Source organism: Quercus lobata, chromosome 7 (assembly GCF_001633185.2).
Source record: "Quercus lobata isolate SW786 chromosome 7, ValleyOak3.0 Primary Assembly, whole genome shotgun sequence".
Classification (NCBI taxonomy): Eukaryota; Viridiplantae; Streptophyta; class Magnoliopsida; order Fagales; family Fagaceae; genus Quercus; species Quercus lobata.
In genome coordinates this window covers 1,689,591-1,705,145 of record NC_044910.1, presented here as the reverse complement: position 1 = coordinate 1,705,145, position 15,555 = coordinate 1,689,591, and the positions used below count along the sequence as shown (strand labels likewise).

Genomic DNA, 15,555 nt, shown 5'->3' with positions numbered 1-15,555 from the left:
ACGGAATCTATAAAGGAATTCAACGACAAAGGATGATTGATGATGTATTCCCATCGTCGTACTCGATCAAAATGACAACTTAGAAGAAATGTTAACACAACACGTGTGTTTAAGGATACGTGTCGTGCTCTCGCATGGTGTTACAAACAACTAGTGGGGAAGAGAATCTGCATTGTTTCCTTTCTGTCTTGTTGATCTTAACAGCTGTTTGAACTTTTCGGCTCATGCTCTTCAACAATATTTAATTGGGAAAACTTTGTTGCATTTGCACATCAGTGATATCTGGGACAGTTCCAAACAGGTGTATCCGCAAATGAAGCCCCTGCAAAGTTTATATAAATATATACTCTATTGTTAACCCTTCATCCATTACCCCTACACAAAGTACTACCCTCCACACTCACACACAGAGATGGAAAGCCTATCTTCTAAACCATTCTTTGTTGCATCCCTTTTCATAGTACTTGCCATTTGTTCCTACATGAACTCAAGCTTAGCCGCTACACCTAACCAGCTAAGCTCTGAGTTCTTTACCAATTCTCCGACCACCCACGACAGCCAGATCAAGGAAAAGGCCTTTGCTACTGACATCATTACAACATCTGTTGCCTTGACCATTTCTCCGACCACTGGCGACAGCCGGATCAATGAAAAGTCCTTTGCTACTAAGATCATTACAACATCTGCGCCAGCCACCTATATCCCAGATTCAACATGCACTTCAACCAATCACAAAGTTGCACCTGCACCATCGCCGGAGTTTCCTGTCCTACGCCGGAAGCTTCTTAAGGGTCATACCCGGCCATCTGCTCCGAATCCAGGCACTTATATCCCACCTTCAACAAGCTCTTCAACCAATCACAAAGGTGCACCTGCACCATCGCTGGAGTTTCCTGTCCTACGCCGGAAGCTTCTTAAGGGTCATACTCGGCCATCTGCTCCGAATCCAGGCACTTATATCCCACCTTCAACAAGCTCTTCAACCAATCACAAAGCTGTACCTGCACCATCGCCGGAGTTTCCTGTCCTACGCCGGAAGCTTCTTAAGGGTCATACTCGGCCATCTGCTCCGAACCCAGGCAGCTATATCCCACCTTCAACAGGCTCTTCAACCAATCACAAAGCTGCACCTGCACCATCGCCGGAGTTTCCTGTCCTACGCCGGAAGCTTCTTAAGGGTCATACTCGGCCATCTGCTCCGAATCCAGCCACCTATATCCCACCTTCAACAAGCTCTTCAACCAATCACAAAGCTACACCTGCACCATCGCCGGAGTTTCCTGTCCCACGCCGGAAGCTTCTTAAGGGTCATACTCGGCCATCTGCTCCGAATCCAGCCACCTATATCCCACCTTCAACAAGCTCTTTAGCCAATCACAAAGCTACACCTGCACCATCCCCAGGCACAGTACTATAAGAGAGTCCTCCGCCTCATGCTATATGACCTAGCCCACATGAATATCTATATTCCCTATCTTTTCTTTATTACCATGCAGTATTCAAAAAAGAAAAATCATTAGCTGACATATATGTAACTGTTTTGGTTCAACTGATGTGTTGTATAAATCATATATATCATGATAATATGAACTGGGGTTTATATGTGTATGTGCTTTGTGCGTGTGCGTGTGCGTGTTTGGTTAGTTGCATCACCTTTCAAAGATCAAAGGCTTAGTCTTCTTAAGCTATGAAATTTTATTTTTAGGAATTCCAAAATTTGATTATTTTTCTCTTATCTACTTCATAGTAAATCTGACTGACTGCCGAGAAAATAGAGGGATATAAAGGAAATTAAATTCTAGGCCAGACCACAGCGTTAAGAGTACTAAATTGATTTCCCAATCTTTTCTCAGCAGCCCAAAAAACCCCATATTAACAAATCTAAATCTAATAGAACAAGAACAGCCAATCATATTTCTCAGAAAAATGACCTCCAAGGTAATTCGAACTCTGTGGTGTCTTCTATTTTGGAGGATTGTAGACATTTGATTGCTATGATTCCCCAAACAACAGTAAGGCACGTTTTCAGGGAAGCCAATCGGAGTGCTGACTGTTTAGCAAACTTAGATCTTAATTTAGGTGTTGATTTCATCTTGTATTCCAGTCCTCCTGTGGACTTATTTTCTTGCTTGGAGGCTGATAGCCGTGGCGTGTACAGCAGCAGGCTCTGTTTTGATCCTGGGCTCTCTTTTTAGTTGTGAATTAAGTCTCCCTTTTTACCAAAAAAAAAAAAAATTTCTCAGAAAAATAGTTCAGTGCAATTTAAGTGTGATTCGAGTTAAAGTTGGTTGAGGTAGAGCAGTTTTGTATTTTGGGGAACAACAAACACACCCTAAACTAAAATCTAAACGACAGCTTAGAGAAGCTTGGCGAGGTCGGCGACCATGCAGGGTCGCCGGCGGGGACGATGTGTCTCAAAGGCTCTTCCGATGGGCTATTGTAATCTACTTCGAAGTGCTTCAGTATTAGTAACCAGCTCTCTCCATTTTCATGTTAATATGTATTCGATGAATCTCTCAATAAACTTACTCAGAATTTGACACCGACTTAGAGTTAAGAGAGGTGAAAGATGATGGTATCGGAGATAATATTAGAGACTGTAAACTCCAGAATTTGATCACCAGCTGCAGTTACAGAACGCAGTCGAATGGTGGTCCCCATTTGACAACCTCGTGGAAAAGCCCACCCAAAAAGAAAAAAAATTAACCTGACAAATTAAATCGTGACATTTTAATTTGAACTTTTTTTTTTTAACGTAAAAGATAGAAAAACTTTACCTCTAAGGCTCTAATTAAATACTATCTATATTTACTAAAAATCATTAATTGTTTTTTTTTTTTTTAAATCGTTAATAGAGTAACTCATTTGGTGGAGAAAGTAGTTGTCTTTTCTTTCTTTCTTTTTTTTTTCTTTTTTTAATTTATTTTTTATCACAAGTAGTTGTCTTTTCTCAATATTAGAGAGAGTACAAATTAAAACACAAGAAGATAACAACAATAAAGAAGAGAAAAAGTATAAACATAAATAATAAATAGTGACTATTTTTTAAAATATATATACATAGTGTTTAGAATATCAATGTTTATAAAGTTTAGGGTTTACCCAAAATTTTTATTTTGATCCATGACTTAAATATAACGCTTAATTATTATTTTTAATTTTTAATATTTGTTCTACATGTCAAAATTGTTTTTTAATATTTTAAATGTGTCAATTTAATCATTAATATTTTGATATTACATCAAAGTATTCTCTCATTTAAGGAGGTGGATTGTGGATATAAAAAATGAATATATTAAAATAAGAAATAAAATAAAAAACCTAAACTAACTAAAGTATCCACTGAGAGAGAGAGAGAGAGAGAGAGCTGTCAGTTTTCCCATAGTTTGGTAGTTTTGCTTCCGTGAACAAAAAGTAAAAGCTAAAAAGAGTGGGACAGTGAACTGGGTATGACTTCATTTTCATCCGATATTTATTAGTGTATACAACTATGTACACGCTCTACAAAGATTTAAACCATGTGCCGTGTGCCAATTTTGATAAATGCCCCACTTGTTCATTTATCTTCACATTTATGACACACACACAGGGATTACCATATGATGTTGAGACTTGAGAGTATGTATGTAGCATTGCAATGATGTGGGTGCCTCTACCATGTGCTCCTTTTTTTCAGCCATAGCACCAATATACTATTTTTTTTTATAATCATAGCACCAATCTACTATACTCTTCCTATAAGGCACCATTTAATTTCATTGTCGATTATCAAAAAAAAAAAAAATTATTTCATTGTCATTATCAGCATTTTAAGTCGGGTGAATACCAAGATTTTCCCCAATCTATCACCCATTTAAACAAATATTAATAATAATAATAGAAAAATAATTTCTAAAAGTAATCAACAATTAATAGAACTAAAACTTTGACAGCAATATCTTTCTCGTACAAACAATTTTCATTTAGAACATGGAGCTGTGGCTAAGTGGCTTAAATAAACTATGAATCATGTTCGTCACTTCTACTGAATTACTAACAAGCAATCCAAAGAAGCACGTATAAGCTTACATTCCAATTGAACAGGACATCATTTGGTAATGAAAAATTATCCGTTAGAGTGGTAGGCTAACAAAACTTCTAAAATTCTGGAATGAAGTAGGAAACTATAAGAAATTTAGACAAGATAAAAATACCTTAGATTACAGTAGTAAAGTAGAAGTTTAGCTTCTACCACAAAAAAAATAAAAATAAAAATAAAAAGGATAGAAGCTTAGCTTTTCATTGAATTCGGCGACTCAACATGGGAGGAATTATAATTAAAAAAAATGCCAACATTACTTACGATTATAGTACTACCTACTAACAAGTATCACAATATAATAAAATTTCTATTCCTAGTATTCATTTCCTTTGAAAAGTAAGAAAAGTTATCACTTATAAATAATTGGACTTATTTTTTTATGAAAATTCATTAATTATTTCATGGAGAAAGTTTAGTTACAGAATTAGTTGTAACCTAAATCTATAACTCTACTCGATAAAATAAACATTACTACATATTTTGAAAATCTAATCGTTAAATTACATGTTCTTTACACTTTTAATACACATGTCAAATTTTGTATCAATCGAATATTATTTGCTATATGAACTATAAGCTTATATTTTATGCATAATTTTAAACTACAAAAACTTGCAATTTTAAACAATTTATTAATAACATAGCTATTGGTCTTTAATTTTCTAAAAATTTTGCAAGCGTAAAAGATATAAGAAAAAGATGTAATCCAATGGTGGGTTTGTCAAAAATCATCTCCAATAAAAATATATTAAGTAAGGTTATAAGATTAAGGTTACAACTAATTTTGTAGTTAAACTTTGTCCTTATGTCATATAGTCTTTTTAATTTTTTTAATTAGAGACTTTCTTTCACAGAAGAGGAACATGGTCCATCTCCATCCAAAACACCCAATGCAGAGAGTGGGATGGAAGAGATGGGAGGTGTTCCTCCAACTTTACACTCACATGCCCAGCAAGTAGAAACAATTGGAGTTGGATCACTTACCAGTTCAGAGATATACTTCATTTGTACTAACTTCTCTGCTATAACGGTAGCAAGTGAAAAATTGGGAGTGCAAAACTGCAATGAACAGCAAAATGGAAAATAAATTTTAGGTAAAATGAGTGAATAATTCCCAAATGAAGTATGTAATAAGTAACTTAATTTGAGAAAATAAAGTGAAAACTACAGTTAAGGAATTGTTACCAACAAAGAATAAAGGCCAGTCTCTCAATAATCTTGAACAAAACAACAACCATTCGTATTGCAATGTCAATGAAAATAATCAACACAAAATAAGCCAAAAAAATTGACAGCAGCCCTGTTTGTTTCAGGGCAAGCATTTGCAATTGACAGAAGCCATGTACAAAAGATTAATAATAAAAAAAAAATAAATAAATAAAAACAATGTTACTACCAGGACTACTGAAATCAGTGGGTCGAGGGGAACAAATCAAACTAGTCCTACAATTGCTTTTACAATTTGTTCAGGAAAGAAGGGATGCAATGGGGCGTATATAGATAACGTTTATCTATGCATCTGTTAGGTCCAAGGGGGTTATTGTAAATATCACACTTGTTGTTTAGGTGTTTGAATGTTTAGAGATTAGAGAAACAGGATTGGAGAAGAAACTAGACTAGAGTTTAATTGTGAGATAATGGGAGAATGAGATAAAACAAGGAATTATTTAATAAGTGAGAGTGAGAGAACTGAGATTGAGAAGGAACTAGGGAGTGAATTATAGAGAATTCATGAGAGAAAGATCCAAGCAAATGCATCACTATTCACTAATGAGATTAGAGTTACAACTTACAAGTTGAGTATTTATACAGGAACTTGCTCCAATCCTGATGGTTGATTATTTAGCACATGTTCCTCAACCAATAGCAATGCTGAGGAATCATATATGAAGCAGAAATAAATAATAATAAAAAACTTGGGTTAAACTTGGGAATCAAAATATTGGGTTCTTCCATAGAGTCCATTAGATGTTTGCTGAATGTAGACGGTGTCAAGCTGGAAGACCTTGAAACAATTAAAGAGCTAGTTGTGTCCTATTACAAAAAACTATTGGGCCAACTTCCCTCTCAGCTCTATAATTCAGATATTGCAAGGACCACTAATTTTTTTACCCATACAATTTTCTTGCAGGCAAAAGGAACTGCTGCAGGGTGGGGTAACTGCTTATGAAATCAGGGATACCATCTTCTCAATGAAGGATGAAGCCTCTGGTCTATATGGGTTTTCTGCACTCTTCTATAAAAGATCCTGGCCCATTGTTAAGGAGGATGTCACTATGTTGTGAACTGGGATAATTTAATGAATATAAAAGATAGTTAGTCAATTCAAGATGACCAATCTCCTAAACTTAAGAGAGGAAATAGACTTGTTTGGTTAATTTTCTGCTTGATTCTCATTAATGCATTTAACGTAGACAAATAGCCAAGGATGGGATAACCTTATCAACAAATCCTAAAACATGAGAACTAATCCTATCCTAAAACATAGGAATCAATTTGAATACAAGCAAATAACAATACTAATCTACTACTACCTTATTCAGATAAATATCTATAACTAAGTCTAAATTTAAATACTTCAAATTCAAATAACAATTTATCCTGAATATCATCTCTGGGTCATAACACACAAATGCTGTATTATCCTTCTTCAACACAGGGAGGCTGCTCAATGAGGTTAATTCAAGTTCAACCATCACTACTTCGGTGCCTAAAGTTCCAAATCCTTAAAAAATGGGGACTTTAGGCCTATATCTTGCTGCAACCTTATATACAAGTGCACTACTAAGATTCTTGCTAATAGACTTAGACCATGCCTTGCTAATATGATTAGGAATAACCAGACAACATTCATCCCTAATGGGTGCACTGCAGAAAACATTATTCTTGCTCAGGAATTGGTGAAAAACTATCACAGGCAGAGGGGTATTCCAAGATGCCTTACAAAGGTGAATCTCATGAAGGCATATGAATATATGATTCCATCCATTTGGACTCTGCATTGTTTAGCTGCCATTGGAGTACCTGAGAAGTTTGTGGCATAAGTTAAAGAATTCATCTCATCTCCCTCATTCTCATTAGCAATCAATTGAAGTCTAGTGGGTTTCTTTAACAGGGGTAAGGGTCTTGCTATTTTCCTTTAGAGAGGTACTGATGGTCTTGTATAGGGTGAAAAAGCGGCTTGGGATGCTGTTTGTTGTCCTAAAAAGGAAGGTGGTCATGTTCTTAAAAGGGTAGAGGAATGGGATAAGGCAGCCATTATTAAATTCATATGGCTTCTCTTCGCCCAAGCTGAATCCTTATGAGTTGCATAAGTCAAGTTGCATATTCTTAAGGGCCAAAGCTTCTGGTGTGTTAGGAGCTTCCATGACTGCTCTTGGGGGTGGGGTGGAGGAAACTTTTAAAGCTCAGGACATATTTAGGCCTCTCTAGGACAAGTTTGGTCATAGAGTGGTCTATGAAGCTGCCAGCACTGTGAATGCCAAATTAGCTAGTGTCATGAATGGTAGAAAATTAAACCGGGGTCCTGTTAGGTCAAAAAACCTGGTTACTATCCTACAAAAGTTGCATATGATCAAATTTGGGGATAATGATAAGGCTTGGCGGATTCCTTCCAGAATAGGGGTCCTTCATTGTTGCTAGTGATTGGGATTAAATTAAGCAGGATTATCCTAAAGTAGAATGGTGGAAAGTTATTTGGTATCCGAAAGCTGTACCAAGACTTGCTTTCATCTCATGGTTGGCAACGAAGGACAGGCTGAATACCAGAGAGAGATTGAAAAAATGGGGTATTGGCAGGGACATGCCATGTGTCCTTTACAGGGCAGCTGTGGAGAATAGAGACCATCTATTCTCCAAGTGTTCCTTTTCCAAAAGGTCATGGAGGAAAATTAAATTAATGTGTTGTCAGAAATCCATTGCTGATGATTGGGATTCCAAATGTTGATTCCTTGAGATAAGATTGTGGTAAACTAGGACTCAGTGCAGCAACCCTTCACCGCTGCACCATACAAATGCTGTTATATTCCAAGGATTGGTTAGATCTGAGGAACATATGGGGAAGAAGTCAAAAAACAGGTTAGACCTCGAATTGAGGCTGGAAAAACCTATGCTTATTCCAGAGTTAATAGGGAAACAAGCTATAGATGGGGATTTGCAGAAGCTACCCTCAAGCATCAAGCCCCTACAAGATAAAGAATGTGCTGAGTCTCTGCTATGGTTTAGCTGGTTGCTGGAATGTTGTTACAGAAATTTGGTGTGGCCTCCTTGGCTTAGTATATTTTGTTGTATCTCTAGTAGACGGATTGTTGGCCTGAGTAAGCTGGATTTATATTCTTTGCAGGCTGTTGCTGCATAAATGGGCTTTTGTTGTATTTCCTTAGCTTCTGGTTTGTTTTGTTTAGGTGTTTCTATGTGTATTTGGCGTTGCCTCCATGGTGAGGGTGTTGTTAGTTTCAGGTTTTTGGCTTTGGCCTGTGTGTTGGTTTTGTAATCCTTTTTGTATGTTGGTGCTTACAAAAAGAAAAATAATTTTAAATCAAGCAAACTTCTCTCTGAATCCTCAAATGTAGCAAGCTATTTTGCTAAAGAGAGACTATCGCTAGATGATATTAGGCAACTCATGTTAAAGCCTTGAATGTATTTCTTTCCAAGCTGTGCAGAAAAGAATGTAACTATGCAACTCAAGAACTAGCAAAGTTTTCTCATCAGCAAAAGGAAGAGCCTCAGATGTGGCTTGAGGATTTTCCCTCCTTGCTCCCAATTCCTTATTGAATTCAATCCCTTTACACAATGGTATCTAACATTCATGTGCTTAAAAACTAGGACCCACTTCCTAAAACCCCAACACAACAAGTCAACAACTACCAAAAGAAAACTAGGAACCCAGTTTCCAGAATTCGACACTTCCTTGGCATGTTATAGATAATCAAGAAATAGCTTTTGACACCTTCAAAAACAAAATTAACACATAACTGAAAATCTCGAACACTTTACAAGAAATAGCTTTATCCTAACACAAAAACCAGGATAATTTTTCAATAAACGTTATGAAATACCCAGATCAGAAAATTATAAATATAAAATATGTTATGGTATAGAAAATTACTTGCCATCAGCAATCGCAGTTTCTGATTTCCTCTTCAAGCTCTGTTGTGGTTGAAGTGGGTGATCCCATCGTCACCTTCGCTTCCGGAAAACTCTCCGACTGTGAAACCATGGTTCATGGTTGTACCGCCGAAGGACCAAACCATATGGTTTATGCCGCGTTTTAGACACAACTTTCAAGGAAATTTTCATTTCGAACTACGGGCGCGCTTGTTAGTTGTTACAAACTTACAATAGAAACACGTGCCTGACCATTTCCTGTTACATTATGATTTAATTTAACATTTTTTTTTTATAGAGATGAGTGTATAATATTGACTATTCTGTACATACCCTAAGTTATTACATAAAGAATTTCATTGGGCGGTCTCAAGATGCTGGCAAGAAATTTTGAATCTAAAAATCTCAAACCTTATTATTTAATTTTTTTACATTAAAACTACACAATCCCTTTAAAATGTAGCATATTTCTATAGAACCCATGGATAAATTATGGTGACTTTTGGAATATGTTAAAAATATAAGGTTTTATGTGGAATTTTGTATTTTGGTTAATTGATGATTTCTCTGTTTGGATTGAAAAGGGTCCTTGTTTCGTTGAACAAGCTCTTTTTCATAATGTAATTTCTTTTTCTAGTGTTTAATAAGTTTCTAGTATTTCCATAAATAAAGAAAACAATGGGGTCTTTAAGGGTCCATTTGGATAGAAGAGTGGAAAATTTGGAGGATGGAAAATTAGTGGGAGGATGGAAAAGTGGGAGGATAGAAAATATTTAGTTTTCCCTCGTGAGTGTTTGGTTGGATGGATGGAAAAGTGGGAGGGTGAAAAACTCTTTTGTTTGGTTGAAAAGAAAAGTGAAAGGATAGAAAATATAGTTTATATAAATTGACCATTATACCCTTGTTATATAATATGTAAGAAATAGATTTATTTGTACTCATTAAATAATATAAAATTTACCAACAATTATATTTTTCAATGAGAAGTGTTACGTCCACAATATTTTTCGCAATACTTTCACAACAAAATTTATGTGGAAAGTTGTTACTAATTTTAATGAACCCACCACTGAAATTATTTTTTTACTCACTAATATTAACTAATAACAATTTGTTACTTAAAATTTATTGTAAAAATATTGTGGTAACATTTCTCAAGATTTTTTATTATTTATATTATTTCTCCTTTCTCAGCCTTCATTTCATCCATACGTTTTTTTTTTTCTTCTTATTTTTCTCCTCCACACGTTATCCTTGTCTCTATCCCCCTTCTTTTATTTGCTTTGTCTCCCTCATTCAAGAACGTTCCAGGCTTCTAACACTAGTAGGCGCAACTCTCATTCTCCAGCTCTCTCTCTCTTTGTTTCTTTTTTTCTTTTTTCTTTTTTCTTTTTTACTTGATTCCAGAGGACATTTGTGTAAAAATGCCATAAGTCCACTTTCCTCTCCATAATTTTCCTCCTGATTTGGGAGGATGAGATTTGTGGGCCCGGGAGAGAAAATTTTCTCCTGGGTTTTTCATCCTTAGTATTTTTCTTCTTTTGCCAAACAATGAAAAACACTTTTCCACCCACTTTTCCTCCATATGTTTCCTATCCTCCCTGAAATCACCACCACCAAACCAAACATAGTATAAGTAAAATTGTTAAGTGTAATATGGAAGGAATATAAGGGCTAAGTGGTAAAACAACGAATAAGTTCTCTTTTTCAGTTCTTGAACCACCGCGCTCTCTTTCCATCAAGAATAGAACACCATACCAATGGAGGTCAAATTCGGTTTCAATGGGTTGTAAAGGTAAGAAAATAGAACTTTATTTCTTTGGTAGTAGACCTAGTGGTATTGTTTTTACTATGGCTGAATGGGAAATTTAATTTTTAAGATTCGGTTAACTGAATTTTTATCTGGGCTTTGGTTGTGTTGAAACTAAGTAACAAATTTGAGAATTAGGATTTTGATTTTGTACAGGTATGAATTTGGGGAATGAAGGGCTGACTTTTTAAGAATATTTTGATGATTTTTCTGTTTTGCTGTGTGTTGTTGGAATGGTTTTGTCATGCCTGAATTTGGGGGTTTTTCCTAATTTTTTGTTATATGCGTTTGCCAAAAATTCTAGTGCCTGAATTGAAGGCTTTGGGGTTGGTGTTTGACATGTCTAGTATTTGCATATTGAATTTCGTGTTCAACTAAGCACATTTCACCATACTTTGTGAATTTACAGGAAAACTATTTAATATTGTCAACAGAAAAATTTGTATGTATGTGATAGTTAAAAATCTATCGTAAATTCTATAGATTAAATTGGGAAGCCTGAGATTATTAGAATGAAAGCTAGGACATGTAGCTTTATTTTGAATCAAGTTTCAATGCATGTGGTTTAATATTAAGATCATAATGATTTTTATATTATGATCTTAAATCTGTCAGGACAGATTTGAGTTTACTAAATTACGTGAGTTTTAATAAATTCTGTAGAAGTTATTTTGAGCTGGAATATTCAGAATACGTTTTAGACTTGTAAGATTACATCCTTGTAAAATTTCAAGTTATTTTGATAACTCTAAGTGGGTCAAATTCATTTCATAAGAGGGCTGGTCTGCAGACAATCAGCTAAACTGTAACTTTAAAATATTGGAACTTTATTGAATTTGTTCTTTAATTAGGTTTGTTGGATTGAGTTGTATTTTTGGATTAGCTTTTATTGGCATGTGTTCTACTTGGTTGAATTTTATTGTACCTTGATCTTGTCATTTAGTACACAAAGGAAAGGCATAAGCCTTACTACCCCTGTTTATGATAGTTTTTGATTTCATGGATGATGTATTGATGTGTGACATTGCTTTGTTAAATGCTTGTTCTTTGAAGTAGTGCATTAAAAGGTTTGATGTATGAAATTTGTATTTGGGAACCTCCTTGAGGTGGGTTAGGAATCCTTTGTACCTTGTGAGTGCTTAAGGTTGGAATTTTTATGTTCGATTTCTCTTGGATCAATGAACTAAGAATATTAATCCTGGGTTTAGGTGTTGCTAGTACCCAGGTTTGAGCTTTTTCAAGTTAGGTTCTCATCTCTGCTACTATGAGGTAAGGGAATTTTATTTTTTATTGTTTAAAATAATTGGAATGTCATGACACTATTTGAAAAGCTTATATTTTATTAAAATCTTTTAACAAGAACATTATGTGCATAGTTATGTTTTATGCAATTAAACTAGTGGAGATGTGATGTTATATCTAAACTTTATAAAAAATGATGGGTTCAAGAAGCAAGATTTGTTTTTTTGGTTTATAGTCAAGTCATATGGTATGTTTTGAATTTCTCCGGTAGGGGTATCGATACTGGCTTTCAATGGAATGTGGCTTAGGCTAAATTGTGAGACGAATAAAGTAGCTTGTCCTTGTTTCGTCCTAACCAAATTGGGTGGATGTCGATCATCCCCACTATCGATAAAAGAATCATAACAAGGCCTTGTAAAAAACCATGAGGGGTGCACGAGGTGTTATGCAAACCCCTTAAAGGATGAGGAGCCAAGGCCAGCTATGATTGATGATATGAGCATGTATGTACCCAAGAATGCCCTACATGGCGGGGATTGTTGGATGCCTGGCAAAAGAGGGCTAGATGCCTCACACTTTACAAGCTGACCAGAAAAATTGACCAAAGTATTATTATGAGTAATTTTGTTTCATGATATGATAAAGTAAATTATTAATATTTAATTGCCAATAATTATGTTTTAAAGAGATGAGGAAACAAGTTATATGATGTTAAATCATGGAAGTATGATTAAGATGTTATGTTCATGAAGTTAAGAAGTGTTCAAGAACAAAGTTTTCTCATTAGTTGTTAAAAAGTTTCTCATAAGACACTATAAAGTTGTTCTAAGGAAATATGTTTTCTTGATGAAATGAGATGTATTTTTCTGAGGAAAGCGTTTTCTTTATGTGCTGAGGTATATTTTTAAAGAAAGTACTATGCAAGTTATTTTCCAAAGCTATGTAAAGATTTGTTTATAAAGTTCATGAAAAATTATTTGTGCATGTTCCTAGAATTTTATCTTGAAGAATATCCACATATTAGGAAATGTCTTGGTTTACATGCATTTGTGCATTCTTTCTAAAATCTCATACCACCTAACCCCCTTACTGGATTTTTCAGCTCACCCCCTTTTTAAAAACCTTCCTGTGTGCAGGTTTTATGTAATGGGAGAGCAACACGAGCCTTAGTTGAGTTTTGTAGGAACTGAGCTTTATTTTGTTAGTTATCACTTTCTACTCTAGTATTTTTAAGCTTATTTCTGTAAAAAGTTTGTATTTTTAAATCAATAGTTGGAAGTTAGAAGTTTTGACATAATCAAAATTTTTATTATGTGACCTTGAGATATATCTATAAGGAAAAGGTTTTTATGCAATTTGGGTTGCGGGAATTTTTATGCAACTCACTACAAGTATGTGGTGGTTAAAAAAACCATCCACGTGTACTTATAATCACATGACATTTTAACGAGTCATGTGACTTAAATAATACATGTGGATGAGTTTTTCACTGCCATGGTTGCATAAAAACCTTGTTCTATTTATAATTGATGGTTTTTGTTATGACTTGGAGAAAAATATTATATGTTTTGTTTATCAAGTAGCAAAAAGAACTAATTTGTTCACTGGTTTAGTTTGGTCTGTGTTAATATCAAGTTTAGACTTGTTATTAACATGTCGGCCATGGTTGCAATTCTAGAATTCGAGTTTGGGTCGTGACACTAATAGGATTTGGTATATTCTTGTACTTTGTACTTCTATTCTATCATAGTGAATTCTACTGCCAAAAGGGGTTTTCTGTTGAGATATTCCCTTCGTAACCATATTGTTGTGTCTCACTTTTCTGCTTCTATTTCTATCTTGCAATATGGTTGTGCACTTTATTCACTGAATTGGAACTTAATTGGCAATGTAGTCAAGTTGGCGTAACATTGAGTAACACCAATCAATTGGGAAATTTAGGATATACACGTCATGGTTGCTTAAAGATTGTGTTATCATTTCTTGGCCATGGAAGATTACAAAGCAAAACCTGCCAAATCTTTTGTTAGGTTTTTCTTTTGTTGGCATATTCTGTGTCAAAATTTTCTTGTAATTATCATTCAAATACTTTGTATTTTGGTTTTAGTAGGTTGATTTGTAATTTGGTTGAAGTTCAAGTACTGAAAATTGAAGTTTCTGCAAGGAGAACTTCGATTGAGTGAGATTGGATCTTGGTCCCGCGAGTTTGAAACATATCTGGCATTTTAAATTCAGTTGAAGACATTTTTGCCTAACTTTTGGTTGATCGAAACGGTTAGAACAGCAGAGAAATCAGGTACGAACTTCTCTATTGTTTCAGCAATTATAGGTCTCATTTCCTATGAAATTAAACCATAATTAACATCTACAAGTTGACAAAAACCTAGCAAATTGTGAGAGCCAAACACTTGGCCTTTCTCTCTACTTTCTCTCTCTCACCATAGTCAAATACTTGAGAGGAGATCAATTCCTTCTAACCCATCACTACCTTTGTTCCTTTGTGTAATGAGGGTTGTTTGAAGCTTGGGAATCATTGGAGCTTCTACGTATTCAACCAAGGAGACTTAAAGATTGCAATTGGAGCTCAATTGTGGATTTGACAACTAGATTAAAGAAAAGACTTGGTAAAGTTAGTTGATAGTAGGAGCTTGGATGACATGAGTTTATAGATAGCACTAGGCTTGGAGGGTTTTGTGCATATCTTGTACTGCAACTATTCATTAGAGTAGACCATTTTGGTAATTGTGCTGCAGAGGGTTTTTTCCACCCGTTTTTTGGGTTTTCCTCATCAATAACACATCTAGTGTTATTTTTGCCTCTTTGGTATTGTGAATTTAATTTTTGTGGTTTCTACATTTCATAGGCTCTAATGTTTTTATCCATGTAATTGTTGGTATCCATATCATTGGTTAATCACGTAAACTTGGTGTTAAGCAATAAATTAGCCTTAATTGATTAAGTCATAATTAAAATTTGGGGTCTAAATCAATACCTTGGGCCCCAACCACCAATATCACTTAACATAACTAATTAAATGAGTCATATGCATTGCACATGACAAAATATGTCATATTTCTATTGGTGGTGGGAATCAAACTTTGTCCTTAGGTAATTTCTCATCTTTCAAGTGTGTTTAATCAACTAATGAATTATGATTTCAGGATTTTGGCTTCTAATAGAAGCTTGTGTATCTTTCCTGTCCATTTGGGTTGCACTTATAATCTAGCTTATTACTTATTTTTCCTACTTTTTTCGAGTCTCATGTGAGTTATTTACTTATTTTATTCAACTTTTACTTATTTTTCTTACTATTTTT

General features: G+C 34.8%; 1 protein-coding gene and 1 long non-coding RNA gene across 6 annotated transcripts; both read left to right on the top strand.

Moving 5' to 3' along the window:
• Positions 1 to 412: 412 nt before the first annotated feature.
• Positions 413 to 1,417, top strand: LOC115953210 (vegetative cell wall protein gp1-like). Its single transcript, XM_031070745.1, has one exon. It carries the CDS (start codon positions 413 to 415, stop codon positions 1,415 to 1,417), a length of 1,005 nt encoding a protein of 334 aa, XP_030926605.1.
• Positions 1,418 to 10,476: 9,059 nt separating this feature from the next.
• LOC115954213 lies at positions 10,477 to 15,099 on the top strand. 5 transcript variants are annotated; one of them, XR_004083849.1, is made up of 4 exons: positions 10,479 to 10,982; positions 12,206 to 12,266; positions 13,376 to 13,439; positions 14,350 to 15,099. It is a non-coding gene; the product is annotated as an uncharacterized LOC115954213 (long non-coding RNA). The 5 variants fall into 5 exon arrangements; XR_004083851.1 differs by lacking the exon at positions 13,376 to 13,439 and having other exon boundaries at positions 14,347 to 15,099; XR_004083850.1 differs by lacking the exon at positions 13,376 to 13,439 and having other exon boundaries at positions 10,481 to 10,982.
• The last annotated feature ends 456 nt before the right edge of the window (positions 15,100 to 15,555 follow it).

Excerpts from the sequence above, each read along its gene's own strand:
- LOC115953210 (XM_031070745.1), top strand. The coding sequence starts at position 413 with ATGGAAAGCCTATCTTCTAAACCATTCTTTGTTGCATCCCTTTTCATA.